Source organism: Mirounga angustirostris, unplaced genomic scaffold (genome assembly GCF_029215605.1).
Source record: "Mirounga angustirostris isolate CCGP_5_RB_7025 unplaced genomic scaffold, mMirAng1.0.hap1 SCAF_17, whole genome shotgun sequence".
NCBI classification, from domain to species: domain Eukaryota; kingdom Metazoa; phylum Chordata; class Mammalia; order Carnivora; family Phocidae; genus Mirounga; species Mirounga angustirostris.
Genome location: NW_026991725.1, coordinates 9,519,074 through 9,545,870, shown reverse-complemented (window position 1 = coordinate 9,545,870; position 26,797 = coordinate 9,519,074). Strand labels below are relative to the sequence as shown.

The following is a 26,797-nucleotide window of genomic DNA, read 5'->3' as shown; positions in this document are numbered from 1 at the left end:
AGTACATTTTTCATTCAGACCACCTTTGACTTTGAGGTATTTTTGTATTGACATTTTGCTTTTTTTTTTTTTTTTTTTTGCTAATCCAATACTTGCAGGAAAAAACCTCTACTGCAACAGCAAGAATTCAGCTTTATGTGAAAGACCCTGTATTAGAAATACTACAGAAACACTTAAGTTGCTTATGTAGTAAAATTCATGCCAGTGGATTGTCAGGTTGGTGAAAATATATGGGTAGAGGAAGGATGAAAATAACTTAAGTGCCTCTGCTGAGACAGGTGTTTTCTAATACTTTAACTCATTTAGCAATTCAAAGCATATTTTCTGATAGTGCAAAGTTGATAAAATTAAACTTTGAAATGGAATAACCTATGGATTTGAAAATATTAACATTCTTCTGTACCATAAAAAGAATATAATGGATATTTGTTAAAGTTCTTGTTAAATTGCAAGACTGTACCAAAACAAACACCATAGTTAATTAAACAAACATTTTTAATACAGTAATAAGTCAATAAGAAAACTGAACCAGATTCAGGATTGAAAGAAGGTAGACCTCCACGAAGATATCAAAGCCAGATTTTTCACCTCAACCTAAGAAGGAAAACATGAGAAAGTATCAGCAACTCAAAAGACTATAAAAGAAACACTCTTATACATAATAAAATCAGTATCCAAATAGATGAGAACATTCCAATGTGGAAAAACCACAACCACAATCAGCTCAGAGAGAAGATTAAGGAATCATACCCTGGTCAGAGCCAGAACTGAGGCAATGGCAATACCAGGTCAGACTATACTTCACTCATCATCGCATCATTGCATTTCACATCCTTATATACCTAAGCGCGGTCCAACATTATTTTCACATCCAAGACGACTTAGGTTAACTTACGAAAAAAATAAAGGCTTCTATATAGTTAAGTTTCAACCATGGACTTTTAATAAGTATTTCATTTTCCACTATGCTTGCTTTAAAGACTCAGCTGTACAAAAAAGCAAACTTGAACAAGTTTTGGTTTGGAGGAGCTTTTTTGTTTTTGAAATAGAGGAGTGGAGAAGCATTTATGGTTCAAAAACTTTTTTTAATGATCCCAACATCATGCATGATAAAATTCCAAAGATGTCTGTGAAGGGATTTATAGTCTAATTCTAAAGCAAAAGCTTTAGAAAAGATTTTCTACTAAATTCCATTATAAAGTAAACTCCTGTTCATTTAATATACAATTTGATTTACAATTCTGCCAATAAAGATAAAAAGTATAGTCATAAAGTTTTTTTACTGGAATCTTCTATCTTAAGAGTGCTAGACCCAGGGAGGCTATGTGTTGCTAAAGGTCCACAGCAAATTAACAGTAGAGCTGGAAAGAGAACAGAGGTCTGAATACCAGATTTATATTTTTCCACTACCAGCTAAATATGAGATTTACTTTCATTTTTCTCCAGACCATTGGCAAGATAACAGAAGCAATGCAGGGGCGCCTGGCTGGCTCAGTCAGTGGAGCATGGGACTCTTGATCTTAGGGCTGTGATTTCGATCCCCACCTTGGGTGTGGAGATTATGTAAAATCTTAAAAAAAAAAAAAAAAAGGTAATGCAAAAGTCTAGATAATTCACAACCTGGATAATCGATTTCTGAATAAGAAAGTTGACTGCATTTCATTTATTCTAAATGACACACTCTGGTGGTATGCTATCACCGACATGGAAAAGTACTTGGGTCACAATGTCATCCTCCCCAGACTATCAGCACGGTATTGTCTGTATCTAAGTAACAATTCTGGAGACAGCATATGCTTCCTTCAGCCATCTATAAATGTCAATAGATTGATAGTCCTTAGTTAAAAACTGGCAGCTGTTGTTCTGTGTTGGCCATTCAGCAACTAAACTCCATAAAAAGAGAGAAACTAACAAAGTACCTGTTTTACAGGGGTTATGATTGATCCGTTAGCTCATCACCCTCTACAGGTGAAGTACATGTTATAAATGAGAAAACAGCGGCACCTGGGTGGCTCAGACCGTTAAGCGTCTGCCTTCGGCTCAGGTCATGATCCCAGAGTCCTCGGATGGAGCCCCACGTAGGGCTCTCTGCTCAGTGGGAGCCTGCTTCTCCCTTTCCCTGCCTTCCCCCTGCTTGTGCTCTCTGTCAAATAAATAAATAAAATCTTTAAAAAAAAAAAATGAGGAAAACAGAGGCTCAGAGAAACTTAACTTTGTCTAAAAGCATGAAACTGTCTAAAAGCAGAGCTCCAAGTGAGCTCCCACCATACACAGCAAGCACACATCCCTAGTTCTCTTCCTCAGCACACTTTGCTCCATCTGGAGTGCCTCCCCCAACCCTTGCAATCTGGCGAACGCCTAATTATATAACCCTACTCAAACGTCACCTTCTCAGTAAAGTGGTCTCTAACCCCCAGTCATCCTCTCTTCTGACTCTCACAGCACTTCTCCCCACGCATCACATGTCACTTATTCACCCACGCACATCCCCCACATCCGCCTATCCCACCAGCCCCACGACACTGAGTTCCTACAGAACCAGGGCAGTGTCTTACTGGCCTTTGCATCCATTACACTCAGACGGTGCCTGGTACATAGGACGAAGGTCAATAAATGAACGTTTAATTCAGTCAATGGGCGACCCTCCCTCCTAAACCTTACCTTCCTCGATTATAATATACATCAGCACAAAAATAAAGCCAACTTACCTCCAACATTGCAGGTGGGTAAGGAACATACCTCAAGCATCTCTAAGCCCTCCCTCCCCAAGCTTCTACCTCATGGCTGTCTCCATAGCGCTCGGCGCAGGACCAGTGCTTACATACAGTGGACCCTCCACAAAATGATGATAATAAAGTCCAACCCCCAACTTCAGCAAAGACTGAGAGGAGCCGTTCTTGCGGGGAAATACAAGTAAGGCCGAAGCCAGGGCATAAACCAAAGTCCCAGACAGGAGTCCACAGCCCGCTTTCTGAACTCCTCAAGCTCCTCCGCCCTATCTCAGGTGGCCTGCAAACACTGATGGCGGCCGACCCTCGGCCTTTTGGTCCCCGGCTACACCCGGTCCCGGTCCTGCTTCCCGCTTCCCGCTTCTCGCCGGCCTCGGCCTTGCTGCCCCGCCGGCGTCCCCTAGCCCAGTAAAGCCCTCATGGAGCAACCAATCCTACGGCCTCCAGCGGGTCACGTGGGCAACAGCCTTTGTCGGGATGGGTGAGAGGAGCAGCCAATCGAAGGGCGAGGCTAACCTCAGGGGGTAGAGCGGGCCGAGAGGCGGAAGCGCCCTTCGCGTGGCTTCCTCGCGTGGGGTCTTCGTCCCCAGACTAGTTCGTTTCCAGGCTCTGAGCGGTTCCTGCCTGCCTCCGTTGCCGGTGCTTTGCTTCACAACTGCAAAGGGCATCCGAGAGAGTTGTGCCTTGGATTTCCGGGAAGAATCGATTCAGATAGTGATCCAACGGGATTTACTGCGCATGTCCGATTCCCGCGGGAGGGCTAGGGATCAGGGTGGACGGTGGAGGAATAGGTCTTTCTCGGACCAGGGAACTCTTTGGCTGGACGCTTCCTAAATAAGCAGGAGGTGCCACACGAAAAGTGCAGCTAAATACCAAAGAAATGCGCAGGAAAGACTTCCTGGGAGATGTGGCATTTGATCTGAGTCTTGAAAGATGGATAGGTTTTAAAAATTAGGAGATTCTGGAAGAAGGAATAATTTAACGCCCGAATTAAATGAGAAAGCGTGGGGGAACTTACAAATTTAGGGAAAGTCGAAAAAGTGTGTTTCAAAATTCGGTGAGTTAGAAACACCAGGAGGAAATTTAACAATATGTGTCCTAGAGCATCAAAGACAACAGAAACCCAAAAATGTCTGGGGCACATCCCAGACACTGAATCAGACATTCTGGGATTGGAGCCCAGGCAGATGTATTTTTAAGAGGTGTCGCAGGGATGATTATGATTTACACCGAAGTTTGAGGAGCACTGTTAGTGTTAAAGAAAGGGGGTGGTAGGAGATTTGAAAGACAAATCAAGACTTTGTCAAGGATGGTGGCTTGCTGGCTGTGTGGATTACACTACTCTGGTGGAAGTGGGAGATTTGAAGATTTCAGAGTCAGAGGAGATCGGTGGTCAGAGCTCTACTTTAGAAAATTATATGCAACTGTTTTTAAATAGATCAGAGGAAGCAAAGTGAAAGAAAGGGAGCTATTGCAAGTGATTGCAATGAGCTAGGTGGCCTATGAAAGGCAGGTGAGGAATGTGATGAGTGTCAGCTAGGGATGGGTAGAAGGTGTTAACCTAAATAGGGAAACTGAGGCAAGGTCAAAATTGTCAAAAAGATGAGTTTATTCAGGAATAGCAGAGGAGTTGCAGTTCAAGACATGCAAACTGTAGCAAACTACAGTGAGTCCCTTGAGGGTTTGGGGTAGGCTGTATTTATGGGCAGGGAATGCAAGGAGGAGAGAGCTCAGTTAGAGTCTGTTAAAATAAAAAACAAAGGGAGACCAGCTTTGAAAATTCACCAAGCAGACAAAACCAGTCCGGTCATACAAACAAAACTCAATCCAGCTCGTTTTACAAGATCAACCCCACCTGGGTCATTTCTTGTTCATACCTCTGGAAACCACAAGCAAAACTTCCTAAGGTTGATATGAGGCAACCCCTGACCAACTCCCTATCGTTGAAGACAATTCCAATACCAGTTTTCTGTAAACCACGCATCTATGGGAAATGAGTTTCTCAGTCCTTAAGTTTTATTTCCCTGCAGGCACATGTGTGAGATTCTTCATTTTATATCTTCTGGTTCCATTTTAGATGCAATTCTTTCACAAAGGACATGAAGAAATAAAAGGGAAGAATGGAGAAAAATGGAGTGTCTTCTGTACCAGACCTATTAAGGATTTCCAATGTACTTTAGAGACATGGGAGGTTAGACAGTGAAGATAATGGGTCTTTGCATGTGCTATTTTTTCTCCCTGGTTTTCCCTTCCTTCCCAATCTCTCCCTCTCAACCAGGTACATTCTCACTTGCAGGTTCCAACCCACATACCATCACATTTATGAAATCTTATTCTCACACGCATAGTTATTGTCACTCCTCAGAACACCTGGAGCAGACTGTTCATCCGTTGTTAGCGCTCCCGAGTGGCACTAGGGTATAGTGGCCATGCATGTGGACTACATTTGCAAGCTGTTCTAAGAGCTGAATGAGCACATAGAGAATGCATAGTACATAGAATGCTCACCTGATGTTATTATATATGTCACACTGCAATGAGTTAATACATGTTTTCCCTCTCTAGATTGTGAGCAGGACATGTGTCTCATTCTGGCTAACAGTAAGGCTGCATAGCAGAGTGATGGTAAATGAGATTTGGAATTAGATCGACAGGAGTTCAAATCCCAGCTCTGTTACTTACTAGGTGTGTAGCCTTGAGCTTTACTTCCCTGAATTCAGTTTCTTCATTTATAAGATGGTGAAAATAATGCATGTCTTACAAGTTGTTATGAGGACAATTTGAGACAATCACAGTTGCATATCTGGCCCAAAGAATGCAGTCACTAAATGGCAGGTTTTATTGTGATGTGTAGCCCCAGAGCATAGCATCAGGTACAGAACACAGTAAGTGCTTCATAATTGCTTATCAAATGAAAAATTGCCATTAAATGCCAGGCACCACACTAAGCTCTTTATGTACATCATCTCATTTCATTCTCACAAGAATTGTACTGAGAAAGGGCGCCTGGGTGGCTCAGTTGGTTAAGCGACTGCCTTCAGCTCAGGTCATGATCCTGGAGTCCTGGGATCGAGTCCCGCATCGGGCTCCCTGCTCAGCGGAGAGTCTGCTTCTCCCTCTGACCCTCCTCCCTCTCGTGCCCTCTCTCATTCTCTCTCTCGCAAAAAAAAAAAAAAAAAAAAAAAAAGAATTGTACTGAGAAGGCACTATTACCATTTCCAATTTACACAGAAAGCATCTGAGGCTTAGATTTGCATAACCAAGGTCTCAAAGCTGGTAAGTGTCAGAGCAAGGATTTCAACATCTTTGGTGATCAAAAAAAAAAAATAGCCGATTGAATGAGAGAATGAAAGTTAAGAGACTTACCCAGAGTCAGTTAGTGGTGAGGGAGAGCCAGCACCATTGCTCTTGGTCAGTGTGCTCTCCGTAGTCTTGGAACCATCTCTGTGAATGAACTGAGAGTAGATGGAGGCCAGTATTTGGCAATTTGTGTCTAGTATGTGCAAAGGCTATGTCCTAACTACCCCTGTTGATAAACTGAAGTGCTTAGTGAATAAACACATCTTAAATAAATTGGAGGCTCTAGTGTTTAGCCAACTGGCAACAGCACTACCAGATCTCTTTCCCAAAAACTAAGAAAAAGTACCATCCAAGCTACTGATTTCAGGTTGTTTTGTATCATGGACATTTGCATTGAGGTTATTAGAGTCAGGATGTGAGATCCTCTCTGGCATGATAACCTAACCACATCCAGGGGGGCTTAACTAAGGAAATTCAAAGAAGAAGGAAGAGAAACTCACTGTGCTCATTATTTACATTATCCCTCCTCCCAGTTTGGTTCCCCAAAGTGCACTGAAAAAGAAGGAAGAGGAAGAGTAGGAGGAGAAGAAGAGGGGCAGGGAGGAGGAGGAGACAATCCAGTTCCTAGTTTTCCTGCCCAAATAATGTTCTTCTTGTTCACTGGGAAGGAAAAGGGAGATGTTTAGGTAGATATCTGATTTTGAAGACTTGTAAACAATCCCAAATCCCAAACTTGAAAGGCAGCGGAAGGAGTATGAGCTTTTGTAGTAGGCAGACCTGGCTTTAAACCCCTACTCTTCCACTTACTGGCCGTGTAAGCTTAGTCTCCGTGTGGTATGCCACACTCCCTTCTTGACCCCTTGCACCCCAAAGCACATGTCCAGTAAATGACGGTCATTATTATCTTTCTAAACATAAGTAATATCAGAAGGATTTCAGTGTGAGAGTGAGGCTGAGAGTTAAGGCAGGTGACAGAACTAAAAGTGAGACTGAATTTGGAGGTGAAGTGAGTGAAAAAGCCAAAAGCAGGCCTTTGGAGTTTATTATGTTGCCGTGCTGATGGTACATCATAGCATCTGTTCTGTCACCTATCCTGGAACCTCTATTCAGCCAAACAGGTACAAAGGGTAATGCCAGCAAAGCAGAAGCAGGTAGGAACAGTAACCTCAGTTAATTTAAAAAACTAGGAACGTCCAGAAACCTACTTGAGAATGCCACGTCATGATAAACTGAAACAGACACACAAAGTTGTTTGATGGTATGATTTAGAGGGAGGGAAGTATATTCGTTTCCCTTGGCTGTTGTAACAAATTATCACAAACTTGGTTGCGTAAAACAGAAATGTATTCTTTCACAGCCAGAAGTTTGACATCAGTTTCACATGGCAGAAATCAAGGTGCTGGCAGGGCTGTGCTCCCTCCAGAGGCTCTAGGGGAGAATCCACTTCGCGCCTTTCCCAGCTTTCAGTGGCTGCTGGCTTTCCTTCTCTTGTGGCCACAGCACTCGCTGGACTCTGTCTCTTTGGTCACGTTGCCGCCTCCTCCTTTGTGTGTATCACATCCCTTCTGCCTCTGTCTTAGGAGAACACTGGGCTGAACGTAGGGTCCACCCAAATGATCAAGAACAATTCCCTCATCTCAAGATCCTTACTTAATCACATCTACAAAGACCTCTTTTCTTTGTAAGTTGAGACTTACAGGTTCATAATCATAATCTTCAGTTGCTGTATTCAGCCTACTACAAGAAGCTTGCTCCAATTTTTTTTTACATTTTACTTTATTTTTAAAGATTTTATTTATTTATTTATTTATTTATTTGAGAGAATGAGACAGAGACAACAAGAGAGCACAAGCTGGGAGGAGAAGGAGAAGCAGACTCCCTGCCAAGCAGGGAGCCCGACTCTGGGCTTGATCCCAGGAGCCCCGGGATCATGACCTGAGCCGAAGGCAGATGCTTAACCACTGAGTCACCCAGGTGCCCCAGAAGCTTGCTCCAATTTAACCATCATCCCTAAATGGGATAACTCTCTCATCTGTTTGTTTGTTTGTTTTCATTTAATTCGGTTGTTTTAATTATAAAAACAATTGATGTTCAGTGTAGACATTTGAGAAATACAAAAAAAAAGTTAAAGAAAAACAAAAAGGAAAGGAAAAGAAATTAGATAAAAAATCATGTGTACTCCTCTCACCCAGGAAAAGCCAGCCCCTCACCAATGAGCATTTTTCTAGGCTGGGTCTTATACCCAACAAAAAAGGAAGAACAGGAAAAAGAAGATAAAGGTAAATAGGATAGAACAAGTGATTTGGAGGCTAATAGATAGGCTGGTAATTCTCATAACGGATATGTACAGGGGAGCCTAATTTAAAATAAATGTAGAACTACGAAATGATTAAATGACATTACCTGGGGCAGGAGAGGCCTAAGTGCGGATATGCGGACATGACACTCTGTTTTCAGAGGTGGGAAGTTTAGCTTTGGCCCCTCACTCTAAAACCCCTGAATGTGTCCATTACCACTTCATTCACTCCCAGAGGTCAGAGCCTGGCTTGCTAATCTGTCCTGTCATAGGCTTTTCTCGAGTCCTTATCAGCCTTCCTCAGTGCGTCAATGTTATGAAGACTAGGGGAGTCTGGCAGAGTCCCTGCTCCTCCCAGGGTATATATCAAAGGGCAGCAGGAGCTGTGACAGAAGGCAAATATTCAGACCAGAGCCAGATGTGGAACTGAAACAGCAAGAGGAAAAGCAAGAGTATCAGGTAAAAAAAGTGTTTTTTTTTAATCTCATCCATCTCAACTTAGGGGTAATTTATGTCTGAGAACACAAAGGGCTTAGTAAAAGAGTAGCTCACTTGTAAACTTGTAAAGGACAGCGAGTGAGAAATTTGGGGAAGTTTAGAAAGGATGTTCGTATGGAGCTAGAATCTCAGAAAACTTTGTATCTATCATATTCGTTGTCAGCATCCAAGTAGCATCAATGAGACTTGGCAGTCCGGAGAGTATAGGTCTGCTAGTTCAAAGGCAATTTGATTTGTTCTGTGGGCCCCAGCCAGTGGAAATTATAGGGAGACAAATTACAGTTGAAAAATCAGGAAGCCATTTCAAACAACTGTCAGAAAATAGAAGGGTCTAATTTGAGAAGTACTGAGTTAGTGGTTGCTGGAGGTGTTCAAGCAGTTGCTGGAAAGCAATTTGTTGGGAGTTGGGAATATTATAGAGAGGACTTAAGAATCAGACAAATGGGGGCACCTGGCTGGCTCAGTCGGAGGAGTGTGTGATTCTTAATCTCGGGGTCATGAGTTCAAGCCCTATGTTGAGTATAGAAATTACTTTAAATAATTTTTAAAAAGAGAATCAGATGAATGGTTAGGCCAGAAGATCTTTACAGCTCCTTCCAACACTTCTGTGATCTTATTATATCAATTGAATGTTATCAGAAATTTCTCTAAGAGCCATACTTTTACATTTACCTAGAGAAGATGCTCCTGTATGAAAAAACAATTCATCATGTTAATTCTGGTTTGCCTGGAAGAGTGAGAAGGCAACCAAGAGCAAACTAATGGCAGAGGAGGGTAGCCGTCCTGTGGGATGCCTGCTTTTTTCCCCTTGGTGGGTACAAACAACACCCACATGGCCTCTGCTTGGCAAAAATCAACAGAAGAAATGGCTCTCTTTTCCTAAAGGAAGAATTTTGATTTTGATTTGGGTTAGTAAATATTTTGTTTTGCAATTAACAAAAGCTCAGGGGGTTGTTTCTGAAACATTTGCTGCAGAGCCCTGATTTCAATTTGGGTGGCTGTTCTCTGGTCTGTGAAGCAAAAAGGAGATTGACCACAGTTTAATGACTATGTCCCAAAGTCTCAGTTCTCTTCTACGCCTTAGAGGTTCCCACGGCACAGGGCAGAACTATTGAGGAGGGAAAGAAAACTCCTGCCCCTACCTCGCACTGTGTATGAAGAAATGTATTTTTAGAAGAAGCGTTGAGGAGGGTGCCTGGGTGGCTCAGTCGGTTAAATGTCTGCCTTCAGCTCAGGTCATGATCCCAGGGTCCTGGGATCGAGCCCTGCATCAGGCTCCTTACTTAGCGGGAAGCCTGCTTCTCCCTCTCCCACTACCCCTGCTTGTGTTCCCTCTCTCGATATGTCTCTCTCTGTCAAACAAATAAATAAAATCTTAAAAAAAAAAAAAAAATATATATATATATATATATATATAAAGAAGCGTTGAGGAGTCACACTGATTTCTGCATTTGGTATCAATAGACATTCTTTCAGGAGTAAAATTTTTTAATTGTATAAAATAGGGCATAAGGAAAACCAAATTTTATGGGTTTTTTTTATAGCAAGATCTTCTACCTCACATATACCTCAGGACTATCCTCCCTTAGTTCTCTATTGCCTTCCTTCCTTTCCTCTTTGAATTATAAATAGGAGCATCTTCTGGTTTCAACCTCTGTTTCTGCATATTTTCTAATAACTTGCTTTGGCTCCCATGCCAACCTATGCCCTTTAGATCTGGGCTCACTGTTGCCACTTCCTGATTTTAAATAAAAAACAACTCAAAACTTCAGCAATGTAACTTTTCCATGATGGCAAAATATTAAGCATTCATCTTCATCTACGCCTGTTCATGCTGGAAAGGCTTGGGGTCTTGGCAAAGTTGTTAGAGAACGGTAATATCAAAGATTATCTCCAATGCTGAAATGTATCTCCAATAATTTATGACTTCGAAGAAAATATTGTAATCTCTGGGATTCTTGTTAACGTAGAAACCACGTTTCTGTCCAGGTTATTTACTGGAACCTCTTTCTCTTACCGTTTGGACCACAGAGTGGCTGCTAGGATGGCCGGCCTCCAGACCAACATGGAAATGCTCTACCCCGAGACAGTTGTACACGTGGGCAGGGTGAATTTTGGAGAAGAGAACAGGAAGAAGATGACCAATAGCTATCTGAAAAGAACCGAGAATAAGAAAATCATCCAGGCCACGTGTGCCCTGTTAAACTCTGGAGGGGGTGTGATCAAAGCAGAGATTGATGATAAAACCTACAGTTACCGATGCCATGGGCTGGGACAGGATCTGGAAACTTCTTTCCAACAGCTCCTTCCTTCCGGTTCACAGAAATACCTTGACTACATGCAGCAGGGGCATGATCTCCTAATTTTTGTGAAGTCCTGGAGCCCAGATGTTTTCAGCCTCCCCCTCCGGATTTGCAGCTTGCGCTCCAATCTCTACCAGAGAGCTGTGACCTCCACGGTCAACCTGAATGCTGGCAGTGCTCTGGAGCTCCTCAGAGAGAAGCAGTCTAGAGCCCAAAGAGGGAGATTGGGAGTGAAGGAGCTGAGTTCTCAGAAAGTTCCCGACAGAGACATTCAGGAAGAGGAAGACATGAGGATTTCTGCCTCAGAGTTGTTTCAAAAGGACAAGCTCACATATAAGGAGAAACTCAATTTTACCGAGTCAACCCATGTGGAGTTTAAAAGGTTCACCACCAAAAAGATTGTCCCCCGGATTAAAGAAATGCTGCCTCATTATGTTTCTGCATTTGCCAACACCCTCGGGGGATACCTCATTTTTGGGGTCGATGATAAGAGCAAAGAAGTGTTTGGATGTAAGAAAGAAAAAGTGAACCCTGACTTGCTGAAAAAAGAAATAGAAAACTGTATAGAAAAGTTGCCAACGTTCCACTTCTGCTGTGAGAAGCCACAGGTGCATTTCACTACCAAAATCTTGAATGTGTACCAGAAAGACGTCCTGTACGGCTACGTCTGTGTGGTTCAAGTAGAGCCCTTCTGCTGTGTTGTATTCTCAGGGACCCCGGATTCCTGGATCATGAGGGACAATTCTGTCACAAGGCTGACGGCGGAGCACTGGGTGGCCATGATGCTGGGTGTTCAGTCAGGTAAAACCGAAGGAAGTCGTGATCCCCTCCACAGGGAGGAGCCCCTTCTGTGTCCTCTGTGGCTGTTCTCTCAGGTATTTTAGTTGAAGCAGATAAAGCTATTTTGCTTATAAATATTCTCCCATTACAGGGTTTTTTTAAAAAAAATATTTTCAGTTCCAGGGTGCCTGGCTGGCTCAGTCGGTGGAGTGTGCAACTCTTGATCTTGGGGTCGTGAGTTCGAGCCCCACTTTGGGTGCAGGGATTCTTTAAAATCAAATCTTTAAAAAATATGTCTTTTCAGTTCCAAAGACTCAGAATATGAACTCTCTGAGGTCAAGAAATGCTTGGGTGTTAGTCCACTTTGGGAAAGTTTTCCCATCAGCCATGAGTTAGTGAAAGTTCCCTTTTATTCAGGGTAACTGCCTGTTGAAAGAATTTTGCAGGCTGATATCCCTCGTCAAAAACATGCACCAACAGTGTCACTCTAAAAATGGTGTTTGAGAGAAACACTGTTTAAGGATGACTCCACTAATTCTTTTGAGGGAAGCTTGTTGACAAACTTGAATGGTTCCTGTAACATTAGGAGCTAACACCCTTAACCAGTGGGCTTGGGGCACCACCAAGTGGGGGAAAAAAACAATGCAAAAAGGAGATGCTGGGCAGGGGTGGGGGTGGGGGAGGTTGACTCCTAGCGGTTTCACTTCCCTTGCAGTCTGGCTGGAATCAGCCCTGGTGATTTCTAATCAATCCCTAAAGGACTTACAGGCTGAACAAAGCTTATCAGTTTGCCTTCATGGTCAATATGTTTCAAATTTGATAAATGAAGCTGGGATCAAGACTTGAGTGATTTTGCTGGATCATTCTCCTGTCCTCAATTGGAGTTTACTTTTCTCATATACACACACCCCAAACTAGAGATCCTGCCACTTTCTATTCCATCTAAGCCTTGAATGGGGGCTTAAACACACTATAACAATATAAAAAAATACTGTGCTTAACTTTTTCTGATTCTAGCCCCCTTGCCCACGCTAAGCCTTTCCTCTTAGGGATGACCAGGAATCAGAATATCAGAGTTAGAAGGAAATGTAAGGGTTACCAGCTCACTTTGGCACGGGAGAGAAGATAAGTGACTTGCCCAAGATGAGACACACAGTGACTTAGAAGATGGGTGACCCTGCTGGAGTCCCCAGACTTCCTTTCCTAACCTATGTGAACTGTTTGAGGCATAGAAAGTGTGAGAGTGTCTCAGGCACGATGCACATCTCATGTCAACAGTAGTAAAAGCAATAGAACGAGTTTTCTGGGGTGCCTGGGTGGAGTTGGTTAAGTGTCTTGACTCTTGATTTCGGCTCAGGTCATGATCTCAGTGTTATGAGATTGAGCCCCGTGTGGGCCTCGGTGCTGGGCGTGGAGCCTGCTTAAGATTCTCTCTCTCCTCCCCCTCTTTAAAAAAAAAAAGAAGAGTTTTCTTTTTTTGTCTGAAACAACTTGCCATGTATTTGCTTAGCAACTTCCAGTTTGGCCACCGACTCCAGCTTTCCCATGAGTGTACCAGCTCCATCAGCACTGGGAAGCCCATCATCTCCCATGAAAGTCCTGGAATTGAAGGGGCCTCTACAACAACGTCTGTTTCCAGGTATTCCCTCTTGATTTCAGCTGAAGGGACTGTTTTCTAAAATTCAGTTGCCAGGCACCTGACTGGCTCAGTCGGCACAGCTTGTGACTTGATCTCGGGGTTGTGAGTTTGAGCCCCACGTTGGGCATAGAGTTGATTGATAATAAGTTGGGAGGAATTGGTAGCAATTAGTCCAAGGCTTTCTCCTTAGAGGAGGTCAAATGTAGGATTTAGCAGACATAATGGTCCTGAAATAATAAATATAATGACCCTTGCTTCTCAGTTGTTGTATCCACACTACATTTTTGTGTACTTTGGGGTTTCCAGTCACATATGGCTTTTGTTCTCCAAATTTGAGAGAATTTAGTCTAAATTCCTTAAGTCTATACCATAAGAGAACTGCCCCTGGGCTTTCCAATGAGAAGGAGGTGAGCCATGGGGTCACCTGGACTTTTCCTAAAGCAGAGCTTCCCAAACTGGGCACTATTGACATTCAAGCTGGACAATTCTTTGTTGAGAGGGGCTGCCCTGTGAACTGTTGGATGTTTAGCAGCATTCCTGCCCTCTACTCACTATAGATGCCCATAGCACCTCTCCAGCTATAACAAAAAATATTCCAGACATTGCCATAGGCCCCCCCAGGGGGCAAAATTGCCACAGGTTAAGAATCAATGTTCTGAAGGCAAGTTCTTACTTCCCTAAAGCATCAGGTTCACACACACACACAGAAAAACCCTTAGCAGAAAGGAATACCTTCCTCGCAGGAGTGGACCACTTCCGGTTGAGGAGGGGGTGCTAGCAGGCTTTTCTGTGGAGACTCCTCCCTGTTGCCTTCCCCTGTATGAGAGCTGCCAGAAATGGGAACTTCAGAGTCCTGGCCTGTGAAGAGGCGATACTTTCTTTTTAAGAAAATATTAATTAATTTTTAATTTTAATTCCATTATAGTTAACATAAAATGTTGTATTAGTTTCGGGGATACAATACAGTAATTCAGCAGTTCCATATATTACTCAGTGCTCATCAAGATAAGTGTACTCTTAATCCCCTTCACCTAATTTATCCATCCCCCCCCGCCCACCTCCTCTCTGATAACCATCTGATTATTTATAGTTAAGAGTCCATTTTTCGGTTTGTGTCTTTTTTCCTCCTTTGTTCATTTGTTTTGTTTCTTAAATTCCACATATGAGTGAAATCATATGTATTTGTCTTTCTTGGACTGACTTTTCTCTCTTAGCATTATGCTCTCGAGATCCATCCATGTCATTGCAAATGGCAAGGTTTCATTCTTTTTTATGGCCGAACAATATTCCATTGTATATATGTACCGCATCTTCTCTATCCCTTCATCTATCGGTGGACACCTGGGCTGCTTCCATAGTTTGGCTATTGTAAGTAAAGCTACAATAAACATAGGGGTGCCTATATCTCTTCCTATTAGTGTTTTCGTGTTCTTCGGGTAAATACCCAGTTTTATGATGACTGTATCTCTCTAGATATGTCTCCTGAGGCAAGGGAGACAAAAGCAAAAACAAATTATTGGGACTACATCAAAATAAAGAGGGGTGCTTTCTTTGTACCCAAGGAAACCCGCAGTTCCATGGCTAGATTCATTTCTTCCTCTGATGTTGCAGGAATACTTACAATATGCTTTTGTAAATTTTAGTTACTTCTATCTCTTGCATTTTCAGTGACATGGGAAGAGATACAGTTTAAACCAGAATCCCTCTGTAAGAAGCTCTTCTCAGATCATAAAGGACTCAAGGAATTAATGAAGACACAGATATATCCTTGTTCTCAGGGGATTGTGATATTTTCTAGAAGCTGGGCTAGTGATGTTGGCTTAAGGAAAGAACAGGATGTCCTGTGTGATGCTCTCCTCATAGCGGTGAACAGTCCCCTGGTACTCTATACAATCTTAATAAACCCTGGTTGGAATGGAGGGCTTGAGTATGCCCGAAATACTGCTCATCAGTTAAAACAGAAACTGGGAACTGTTGGTGGTTACACAGGGAAAGTGTGTGTTATCCCGAGGCTGATGTACCTGCCCAGCACACAGCATAGCCCTGGTGAAATCCTCGTGCACTACCCCCAATCCTACAGGCTTGCCACCAAGGACGAAGTGGAAGATTTGTTGCAGGCCTTTATCGTAGTCTCACTGTGTTCTCAATCTCTTCTGAGTGACCGGCTGGGCTGTGAATTTTTCAACTTGCTCATAGAGGAGCAGTGTGAGTTGCTTTCAGAGAGCCTTCAGGAGACACGAGAAATGTTCATCCATTGCTTTCCGGGAACCAGGAAGACAGCCCTGGCCATAAAAATCATGGAGAAAATTAAGGATTTGTTCCAGTGCAAACCAAAAGAGATCCTTTATGTTTGTGAAAGTGACTCCTTAAAGGATTATGTGACGTAAGAATTCCACTAGCTCAACACAATAAATATTTTTAGTCTTTTCCGCAGTATCAAAAAAGTTTAATTTGTGTTTTTAGTTTTAAGACTTTGCAATGTATTAGCTGCATAAATGTGAGAGCCCAAACTGTATACACATTTCCAAATGATCAGGTAGTTGAGCTATAAATGGGTACTTTGCAATGCCCAGGCTTAAACATCTCATTACAAATTAGCCAACTATACATCACCTTATGTTTCTCTAACTAGAAACATTTTTTTCCCCTACAATCTCTGGCCTTCACTTTAAGAAAAGAAGAAATAAACTTATTTTGCTTTATATATACTTTTTGCTTGATATTTAATGCTTTAAAGTCATAGAGTATTTTAGTTCATTAGACATGATACCTAACAGGAACTTGAATTTAAATACCATATGATTTTGTTTATAAAATATTTTCATTCGTTTGACTTCTTCTGAACCAACAATTTCAGAAAACATGGAAATCTGCCTCTGATTTAAATCTTCACCTTTCAATTTAGTAAAAGAAATGGCTGTTATACAATCCAACAAATGAGGGCAAACTCATTTTAATTTTTGGTTTGGTTTACTTATTTATTCAATAAATCTTCTCTGGGTACCACTTATATGCTAAGAATGTGTACATTTAGTGTTAGCGGGTAAAAAACATATTGAAGACCCGGCCATAAAGCCTAATAAAGGAGACAAAGAAAAAAATAAGCAATGTGAGTGTTATGCAATTAGTATGATAATAAAGATATGCTTAACTTAGGCTGGAGGTTGGTCAATAAATAGTCACTAGGGAAGAAGATCCTTGGGCATACTCTTAAGAAGTCAGTAGAAGTGGATAAAATGAGGGCTTTTTAAGCAAAGGGCACACAGCAAATGCAAAGGCACACGAGAGAATCAGAATGGTGGGTCTGACTGGGCCAGTGGGGTCGGGGTGGGGGGAATGTGGCAGGTGATGAAGTTGGAAAGGAGGTAGATGCCAAATTGTGGAGGATGTCATAAACTGTGCTGACTATGCATTACAGGTAAGTTTAAAAATATCCCAGTCAAAAGGCAGATTCAACAAGTATCTGTTGAAGCCCAGGATAAGGGGGCTAAGAATAGTGCTTTTCTTCAAGAAGTCTACACAGTCTAAATTGGGAGAGAACATGAGTAGGTGTGATTCAAGGCATAGGGAGTAAAACCCCAAGGACTGTATATGTAAAATCAGGAAATCTGTAGGAATGAGTGATATTAGTTGGATCCAAATTAGAGGAGGCAAGAAACAGCCAAGTTATGTAGCCAAGGTGTATAAATATATAAGTTTTTTAACAAACTTGGTTATATATACTTATAAATTTATATCTATTTATTATATATATATTAAACATGGTTATTTCTTATATCCTCTAATATGCTGAAACATATTCTAAAGGAACACTGAGCTAAGGAGACATAGTAGCAGTTCCAGAGAGCCATAGCCCAGTAGCTGTTACCCTCTTGACGTGTCACAGAGCTCAGCAACCTCCTGATGCTTTCCTTAGGAAAATCTAGAGAGGCTTTGGTTTTTACTACAAGTAAGTGGGGGAAATAGGACTTGCTTTAGAGGAATTTGTACTAGCTCATACCTCTTTTGCACATAAAATTATGTCTCTAGGGACCTGCTCTCCAGCTCTAAAAAGGACAGAAAGTTAAGTAATGGTAGTAAGAGGCATAAATTATTTTTGAGATTTCCTTTACATGTAATAAGCTTGTCTTCAGGGTTTGCCAAGCAGCAGAAATAGACTAGTAATAGAAATAAAATCTCCTACCTGGGTTCATTTCAAAAAGTTTCACATGCAGATTTAGTTAGATAACCCCAAAGAGTAAGATTTGCAATTACGTATTATTCTCTCTGTCAGGTCACTTGTAAGTAGAGTGGTTTTGTCGTGTTCATGATACCACTGAATCAGTGAACCAGCCTCTAGATGAGAACTAGACTCTGATTCCAACCCACATAGTAATGAATACACGGTGTTCCCTTTGTTTATATGCCTGAAACCTTATTCTCTCTGGCATCCTTACAGCCAACAAACCACCTGTCAAGCTGTGACCCGGAAGACCTTCTTACAAGAGGAGTTCCTAAAGATTAAGCATATAGTGATGGATGAGACTGAGAATTTCTGCAGCAAATATGGAGACTGGTACTTGAAGGCCAGGAGCATCACCCATCCAAAGGTGAAGGGAGCTGGGAGTGAAAACCTTCATCGTGGGATTCTCTGGATTTTTCTGGACCCTTTCCAAGTCCGTCATGCAGATATTAATGGCCTCCCCCCTCCATCTGCTCAGTTTCCTCGAAAGACAATCACCAATGGGATCCACTGTGCTCTAGAAATAGCAATGGTCATGAAAGAAGAAATGAAGAGGATCAAAGCCAATCCACCCTCCAGCATGTCCCCAGACACACTGTCATTGTTCAGGGAAGATGCCTATGAGGAAGCAATGTGTGCCCTGGCCCTGCCTGGGGTGTGTGAGACAGAGACTAACCTGACTATGGAACAGATTGTAAAACGGGTGGCAGAAAGGTGTCACGACCTGTTCCAATGTGGCTATCGGCCCAAAGACATTGCAATTCTGTGCAGGAGAGGGGAGGACAGAGGACGCTACGAGCTTGCCCTGCTAAAAGCAATGGAATTATTTGAAGCCCATGGAGCAACAAAGGTTGCGTTCAGCCAGGCCCCTGGTGTTTGGGGCAGTCACATCATTTTCGACAGTATTCAGCAGTTTTCAGGTCTGGAGAGGAATATTGTATTTGGGCTTAGTCCAGAATGCGCCCTGTCAGAAGAAGCTCATAAGCTCTGCTTTGCCTCACGAGCCATTAAACATCTTTACCTGCTCTATGAAAAGAGGGCAGCTTTCTGAAAATTATTTTAACAATACAGGCAGCCAGAAAGAGCAGAGTCCCTTCTCCCAGGCACTTTCTCACGTATTATCAGTGAGGAGATCAAGGCACAGTAAGTATGGCACGGAACCACAGAAATGTCTCTCGGGAGTGACCCTTCCCTTCTATGTGCTGTCACTGTCCTCTTCCCTGTACAGTCCTAGCAGACTGATGATTGGTCCCCTGCCTCTGGTTTTCCTAGTCCGGTCCATCTTTCAGGGACCAGAGGTTCTCCTTCAATAGAGAACGGAGTATGTGACATCCCCTGCCAATGTATCTGCAGTGAGTCCCCAAAGTCTTCAAGCCAAACCAATTTCCAAGGCTTTCCATTCTACACCCTGACTTACTCCCCCAACACATCCTTTGTTCTATCTCCTTTCCCAATATGTCTAAGGCACCCCAGCCTTGCTGGCCTATGTTGGGAGTGGTAGGTAGGATGCCCTCCAGGCTACTAACTTTGGGTATCTCAAGGGCAACACCTTGGTTAGCACCTCCTACTGGCTATGGGTCTCAAGCTTTATGGGCCTAGAATTTGATTTCTTCTTTGTGCTAAGTATGGCTTAGTCTCTTGGGGATGGCTTTATGCTAATCAAGCTCACAAAAGACCGATGCGCAGATGAAAATCTCACTCTGCGAATTTACAGTGAGGATTGTAGGAATAGGTGGGCCAGAAGCTTTTGCTAATCAGTATATTCAATAGTAACATAGGAGGCCAAATTATATAAGCATAGCTTTGCGGCGATGGTAATCTCATTCAAATGTATGAAGACTCAAAGCATTGTTAGACTATTGTGATCATCTCTAAAATAGGGATATTTTGACCACGAGAACTAGACAGGTCAGGTTTACAAAATAAAGCAAATTTAGAAGGCTAAGGGTGACTAGGTATTCCACATCCTCTGCCTCAGCTGAAATTTCTCTTCTCTCCTAGTTTCTAAAGTTTCCAGGTTGACCACCAGCCTTCTTCCTCACTCCTCCCAACACACACACACACAGACACACATTCTGCTCCCATTCATTCTCCACCTGTTGATACATTCACATAGGCTCCAAACCACTTATCCTCTGCTGCTGGCCTGGGAAGTGGTCTGTCTCTAAGAGGCCTTTGCACATCCCTGAGCTCCTCTGTTATGATTTGGTGTTAATGTTACTCTAATTCTGAGTTTCCAGGGAGCCCAGAAGGCAACTCTACCACCTACCCCCACCCCCACCCCTGTACACACTCTTGGCTCCTGGCTGTGCTCTCTTCTCAGCCTTCAAACTCTTGTCTGCCCCTCTACCTGCTGAAATCCTTGCTTGCCGGTCAAGTCCTTGTTCAAATGCCCAACTCCTCAAGTAAACTTTCACCACCCCCTACCTTCAATTTGGTCTCCCCTTTTGCAGCCATTCTGTGGCTTAAAAGACTTCTGATGATAGTGCCAAACTCATTCTAAGCCGTGCCAGAGAAGTAGCCGTTGGCATCGTCAGATCTTCGCAATACCCTCCTATCACGTCTTCTTTCCAATGTATGGGAAATAGAAATAAAAATCAAAGTTCCCTTTCTCTAGTCAGCTCCCCAAGTAGCGAAGCCAATGCTGTGCTCTTCAACGCAGTCCCGCTGTCCTGTCTGTAAGAATTGTTACGTTGCTTTGGAAATACTCCGATTTCCAGATTGTTTTTAATTCTGGAAAGGTTTAGGACAACCTTATTGATACTGGGGAGGCATGAATGCAAAAGACAGTGTGGAAGTAGTCCTCTGGCTATAATTTCAGATAAAACCTATCAGCTTTCCAAGGGGTGAGAGAGCAGGCAGGGCTTGGAAAAGCATTCCTAGCGGCCTTTTTAATTGCCCAGGCCACCAGATGGGCTAGTCTGAACCTATTGGCCAGCTGTCTCAGCAAATGGATTGAACAGAAGAACTTCTCCCCTGCCTCTTGCTGCTTCAGTTACTTGACATTTCCTCCTTTGTACATTTCCTTGGGGTTTTGGGGGTACTCTGGGTGGGAGAAATAAAGTTCAACAATTAATTAGCTTCTGATGAAGGAAAGATACCAGTGCATGAACATTTGGATAATGGGAGATGTGTGAATTCTCTAAAAATAAAGAGTCAAAAGTGGAGAGGGATTAGGGGAATAGAAAACAGGGCACCTGGGTGGCTCAGTCGTTAATGGTCTGCCTTCAGCTCAGGTCATGATCCCAGGGTCCTGGGATCGAGCCCCGCATCAGGCTCCCTGCTCAGCGGGAAGCCTGCTTCTCCCTCTCCCACTCTCCCTGCTTGTGTTCCCTCTCTCGCTGTGTCTCCCTCTGTCAAATAAATAAATAAAATCTTTAAAAAAAAAAAAAAAGAAAACAGGGAATTGCTATATTTTAGTCATAAGCCTCAGTACTGTTCAACTTTTTAAAATGATATGTATATATTATATAATTTGATGAAATAATCATTTTTAAAAGAATTGTTTTATGTATCGAATTGGAGAGTCTATCAATTCTTAGTCTCCTCCAACAGCTCAGTTTGGCTTAAAGTAGAAAGCCTAACTCAGTGGTTCTCAACCCTGGCTACTCATTAAAATCATCTGCCCTGCGGCACAGAGGCTTTAAAAAATACCTGTGGTCTGGGGTGTGGGGGTGGTGCAGATGGTGCAGTTGACTGAGCGCCTGACTCTTGATTTCAGCTCAGGTCTGGATCTCAGGGTCATCATTTCAAGCCCTGTGTTGGGCTCCACACTGGGTGTGGAGCCTACTTAAAACAAACAAACAAACAAACAAACGAACAAAAAACCCAGTGATCAGGCCAGTCAACCAATTAAATAAGCATCTCTGGGTATTGGCTTGAGCATCTATATTTTTTAAAAGTCATACAGATGATTCTAATATACCACCAGGTTGAGAACTATTGAGCCCAAGTCTGTTCTTTTTGTCCTCAAATAGATGTATACACATATTTCTCTTCCCATCAGACCTGGAGAGTAAGGATGGTCACTTATACATCTTTATTTCCCCAAATGCTGCTACTGCAATACCTCAAACGTAGCAAGTGCTCAGTAACTATTGCTTGAATGGACTTGCTGCTTTCAGAAAATTGGAATCTGCTAGCGACAATGCCTCTATTCACTGACCTGGATATCTAATTTTGGAGCCTTCAAAGAGGTCAGTGTGGAGAATAATCAGCACTGAAACAATGAAGAATAAGAGAATGAAGGAATTTAAACTGTTTTTAGGCAAGAGGTAAAATTAAAGGTCCATGTTGCTGGAAGTTCATTAGATTTGAGTTTGAGATTTGGAACTGGTGGGGACTGAGAATAATTGACTTAGAAATCTACTTTTCTACAGACTCTTAATATACTGCATAAAACAATTCATTTGATGAAATAACTTACTGTTATAAGCATCTAAAACTTACTTTAAAAAAGAAGGTGATATATAATTCTATTGTGTAAGTTTAAGAAATGGACAAAGACAAAATTAAAAGTTCTTCTGTTATCCAGGCATACCTTTTTTAAATTTTTGCTTATTTATTTCCATTCTTCATTGATATACAAAAAATTATCAAGTTGCACAATTTTATATCCTGTGTGCATTTTCTCCATTGAACCTTTTTGTGAAGCATTGTTGTAGGTTGCATTATTGTTCCCAATACTTCACTCTCCATGCTATACTCTTTGTAGTTCCTAATATTAGAGCAGGAGGATATCCCCACGCCACCCCGTGATGTGGGCGTGGCCATGTGACTTATTTGGCTGATGAAATGTCAGTTGTGATGTGCACAGATGCTTTACCATTTCAGCAGTATGCCTGGTCTCTTGGGTTTCTGTTCCTGCCATGCAAAGATAGGTCTCAGGCAGCCCACCAGTCACTGATGAGTGACAGATGTGAAACAGGCTTGCACTCAGCTCTCGGCCTGAAGCCAAGTTCGACTGATCCTGACTAGGTTAGCCAAAACCCAGCTGACCTACAAATGCAAATGTGAGAAGTGCCTGCTTAGTATTGTCTGCCTGAGATTTCAAGGTTTTTACAGCATAATATTCCAGCAGATTATAATTTTACACTATCAAAATTAAGCCAGGCACATAGGCATACAGACTTTTCTTTCTTTGGTATGTTTATAAACCCCCAGAGATGAGATTCTTGGATCAAAAAGGTGGCCTAGATAAAAGATTCACCTCATTTATGTAGTGTTCTGATGGGAAGTGGATAGGAAAGGCCCAAGGACTGTACCTGACCATGCAGATGTGTTGCCTTAAATAAGAGAACAAGATGCTGACATCAGATTTGATGACAAAAGGGCACTGGTGTCTCAGAAACAGGTGCATGGAGAATAAAACCAAGGCTCATCACCCTAGCCCAGGACCTAAGAGGAAGATCTTAACTTGGAGAATTACAGATGGGAACATTGTACAACCTTAACATGATATGGAAAAAATACTCTCGTCACTTAAAACCTATGTAGGGTACTATCTCAGAGAAAAGACAAGATAGGATGTCTCTGACCATAAATAGGACTTTTTTCTGAAGAGAAACTGTAGCATGGAGAACCCTATTTAGGGAAAGAGGAGGAAGTGGAGAGGTAAACTAGATTTCCTAAGAAGCTGAGCTGCCTCAGTTCCCCCAAGGTTTTGGGGAGACTGAACATTAAATTGTTTTTGAGAAACTTCAATTGGAAGTAAGTACAAAATTTAAAATAACTGTATGTTATTATTAATCAAGGTCTTACTACAACCAGCAACTAATGCTGATTGCTAATGCTTTGCCTACATTCTCACAGTCTCTGAGAGGTAGCTACACATTATCTCCATTTTAGAGATGACAAAACTGAGGCACAGAGAATTTAACTTTCTCAAAGGTACATGTTTGGTAAGTGCTCAAGCTGGGTAAATAAGTAGACTCTTTGGTATGGTAATCTTAACTTGAGGACATATAAATACTCTGAAAATACTCTCTGGAGGCAAAAAATACTCGTATTTGCTATCAGGATCCTCTGTCAAGCTCTCATCTCTAGAAAGCATTGGTCTCCATTGTAAGGGAAACAGCTGACTAGTCTATACTGTTTCCTATATTTAACATCTGTCACTTCTCCCAGAGGCTCTGGATCATTCTGGAAAAATCTGAATTTCTTCTTCTGTAAAGCTAAGGATTAGATTCAGGTCATATTCCTGACGCATCTAAGGTCAGGCACTCCTAACGGGGACTGCTGTTGTATCTTGTCTTCTCCTACTGCGACACTGGAGGTGATTTAGAATGTAAAGTCCCACCTTCCTTCTTCCTTTAAAATCCCTTAGAATATATTTATATCCATTTCTGTCTATCTATCATCTATCTATTTATCTATCTATCTATCTATCTATCTATCTATCTATCTATCATCTATCATCTATCTATCTATCATCTATCATCTATCTATCTATCTATCTATCTATCTATCTATCTATCTATCATCTATCTATCTATCTATCTATCTATCTATCTATCTATCTATCTATCATCTATAAGAGTAGATCTTGCTGGTTATCAAATGAAATGGGCATTTCAAAAGTTTCAGGGACAGTGTTTTCCCTCTGAAGCTACCTCCCCCATAAAGGGAAGAGGAGCCTTGAGCTGCCTATTCAATATCTTCAGTTGACAGAGGCAACATGATTTTAGAATAAATTTTCAATAAATAAGCTTCAAAGAAATAAGTTTTCAATTTTGTTCCTTCTTTCATCTCCACCTAAGATGGAAGTGAAGAACGAGAAATTAGGACATAGCTACTATCTGCTTTCTCTTCTTATTGTTTACAGCTTCAGAATTATCTCAGACTATTTGCATTTAAAATCCACCTTCAGGGGTGCCTGGGTGGCTCAGTCAGTTAAGCATCCAGCTTGATTTCAGTCAAGTTCTGATCTCAGGGTCCTGGTACCTAGCCTTGCATCAGGCTCCCTGCTCAACAGAGAGTCTGCTTCTCCCTCTCCCTCTGCCCCTCCCACCACTCATACTCTCTCTCTCAAATAAATAAATAAAATCTTAAAAAAAGAATAAAACAGGGCACCTGGGTGGCTCAGTTGGTTAAACGTCTGCCTTCGGCTCAGGTCATGATCCCAGGGTCCTGGGATTGAGCCCCACATTGGGCTCCCTGCTCAGTGGGGAGTCTGCCCTTCCCTCTCCCTCTGCCTTGCCCTCCTGCTTGTGCTCTCTCTCTCTTTCTCAAAATAATACATTTAAAAAAATAGAATAAAATAAAATCCACCTTCAGGGGCGCCTGGGGGGCTCAGTCAATTAAGCGTCTGACTCTTGATTTCCACTCATGTCATGATCTCAGGGTTCCAGGATTGGGCTCCGAGGTGGGCGTGGAGCCTGCCTAAGATTCTCTCTCCCTCTGCGCCCATGCCCAGCTCGCTCGTGCTCTCTCTTCTCTCTCTAAAAATAAATAAATAAAATATTTAAAATCCACCTTCACGCCTGCTTTAATCAGGGAAGGCTATCTTCTTGGCCCAATTATACAGCTTGGAAGAGGCATGTGTTGGGTAGGGCTAGGGTAGGGGTAGTGAGGGATCCAGGGGCTTGGTTCCAAAACAGCTTGATATGACAAATACACACCATCAGTCAATGGCTTATCCATCAAAATACTTCTACAGCTCCATTCCTGTATCCTCTACTCTACAAGATTATAGCTAACCTATAATAAGTACTATGTGTCAGATGCTGTGCAAAATGTTTTAAACATTATATCTTTTATCCTCCCAGCCACTGTTGAATTATATATAGCAGCTCCAGGTAAGGTAGGATAAGGTGGTGTTCAGGGCAAGAGTCCTAAGGGTCAGCCTGACCCTGGCTTTGTATTCCAACTTTAAATTGGCTAGGTGACCTCAGGCAAGTTAATTTCCCCCTTTAAGACTCCACTTTCCTGTCTGTAAAACAAGAATGACATTCATACCTGTGCCTTAGATAAAGATGAGGATTGAAATAAATAACACATTTAAATAAATGTGACCAATGGGTGGAAAGCTCTTGATAAATTTTGGCCCTGATTAGATCTAATTTAGCTGAGGAAGCTGTGACTTAAAGGTAAATACCTTGCCCAAGATCACAGACCTAGTAGATTCTGAACCCAAGATCTGAACCCATGTCCGCCTGATTCCAAATTCCATTTTAGCCTCTATGCTCTTCTGCCTTCCCATACAGCAAAGCCAAAGGCGTGAGTCTCCATATTGACAGGAATTTATTTGATTTGAAACTGAGACGAGGATTGGGTATATTTAGAATATTTGTGATATTAAGCAACAGGGTGATTCTTATCTTCTAGATTTTTTCTACAAAATCAATATGATACCTAAAATGACTTACATAACGGACATGTTCAGAGAAAAGCATCTTCCACACTAATAAACTTCAGAACTATACCCTTCCTTACTAGGTCTGTATAGTGACATTACAGAAAGATTCAAAGTAGAGAGGGACAAAAGAAAACTCATCCCCATTCCTGCCACCGTGTCACACGGCTGGTCTCGTTTCTGCTTATTCATTTCCAGTGTCAGTCGGCGGCAGATATGTTTTAACAGAGTTGTAATCACAGTGCACATTCCATTTTGTATCCTGTTTGGCTTGATTGCTTGTACGCCCTCCTCATTCTGCAGTCTCCCTGCAATAAGTGCAACAGTTTCCACGTTGCAGCTGAGGGAGGGCGACTCTCAGCCCAGCAGAGACCCTCAGGTGTCCCCGTGGGTTTCTTGGCCCCGTCTACCTGAACCTCCTCCCACAGAGAGGAATATGATGACAGGCCAGTAAAAGATGCAAAGCTCTTGAGCAAACTCCATAAGATACTGGGGTGGGGGTGAAGTGCAGACATTTGAGGGAACTCCGCAACAGAGTAACACAATTAGGACAGAAGCATTCTTCTTCCTTCCTTTGCCCACAGGTCACTGTGGGAAGCTGGCTTAGGGGGTTGTGCCCTCCCCAAAGAGTGGCAGTTGCCAGGTACACTGCTCAGGAGGTCTATAAAACCAAACTC

At 42.3% G+C, this 26,797-nt stretch overlaps 1 protein-coding gene, 1 long non-coding RNA gene and 1 other non-coding gene across 4 annotated transcripts; 1 reads left to right on the top strand and 2 right to left on the bottom strand.

Annotated features, from left to right (window-relative positions):
* Positions 1–477: 477 nt before the first annotated feature.
* On the bottom strand, positions 478–3,155 carry LOC123854254 (uncharacterized). 2 transcript variants are annotated; one of them, XR_010408547.1, is made up of 3 exons: positions 2,709–3,155; positions 1,431–2,143; positions 478–594 (listed from the first exon to the last, which is right to left on the bottom strand). It is a non-coding gene; the product is annotated as an uncharacterized LOC123854254 (long non-coding RNA). The 2 variants fall into 2 exon arrangements; XR_010408548.1 differs by having other exon boundaries at positions 1,920–2,143; positions 2,709–3,154.
* Positions 721–817, bottom strand: LOC123854811 (Z30 small nucleolar RNA). The gene has a single exon (XR_006793369.1). It is a non-coding gene; the product is annotated as a Z30 small nucleolar RNA (small nucleolar RNA).
* A 7,612-nt stretch (positions 3,156–10,767) lies between the features above and the next one.
* On the top strand, positions 10,768–18,835 carry SLFN14 (schlafen family member 14). The gene is made up of 4 exons (XM_045888124.2): positions 10,768–11,927; positions 13,417–13,545; positions 15,214–15,928; positions 17,984–18,835. The coding sequence occupies exons 1-4, from the start codon at positions 10,868–10,870 to the stop codon at positions 18,816–18,818; spliced, it is 2,739 nt and encodes a 912-aa protein (XP_045744080.2). The 5' UTR covers positions 10,768–10,867; the 3' UTR covers positions 18,819–18,835.
* The last annotated feature ends 7,962 nt before the right edge of the window (positions 18,836–26,797 follow it).

Coding starts and splice junctions, on each gene's coding strand:
- SLFN14 (XM_045888124.2), top strand. CDS start 10,868: ATGGCCGGCCTCCAGACCAACATGGAAATGCTCTACCCCGAGACAGTT. Junction 11,928..13,416: donor GATGCTGGGTGTTCAGTCAG/GTAAAACCGAAG, acceptor GTATTTGCTTAG/CAACTTCCAGTTTGGCCACC. Junction 15,929..17,983: donor TCCTTAAAGGATTATGTGAC/GTAAGAATTCCA, acceptor GCATCCTTACAG/CCAACAAACCACCTGTCAAG.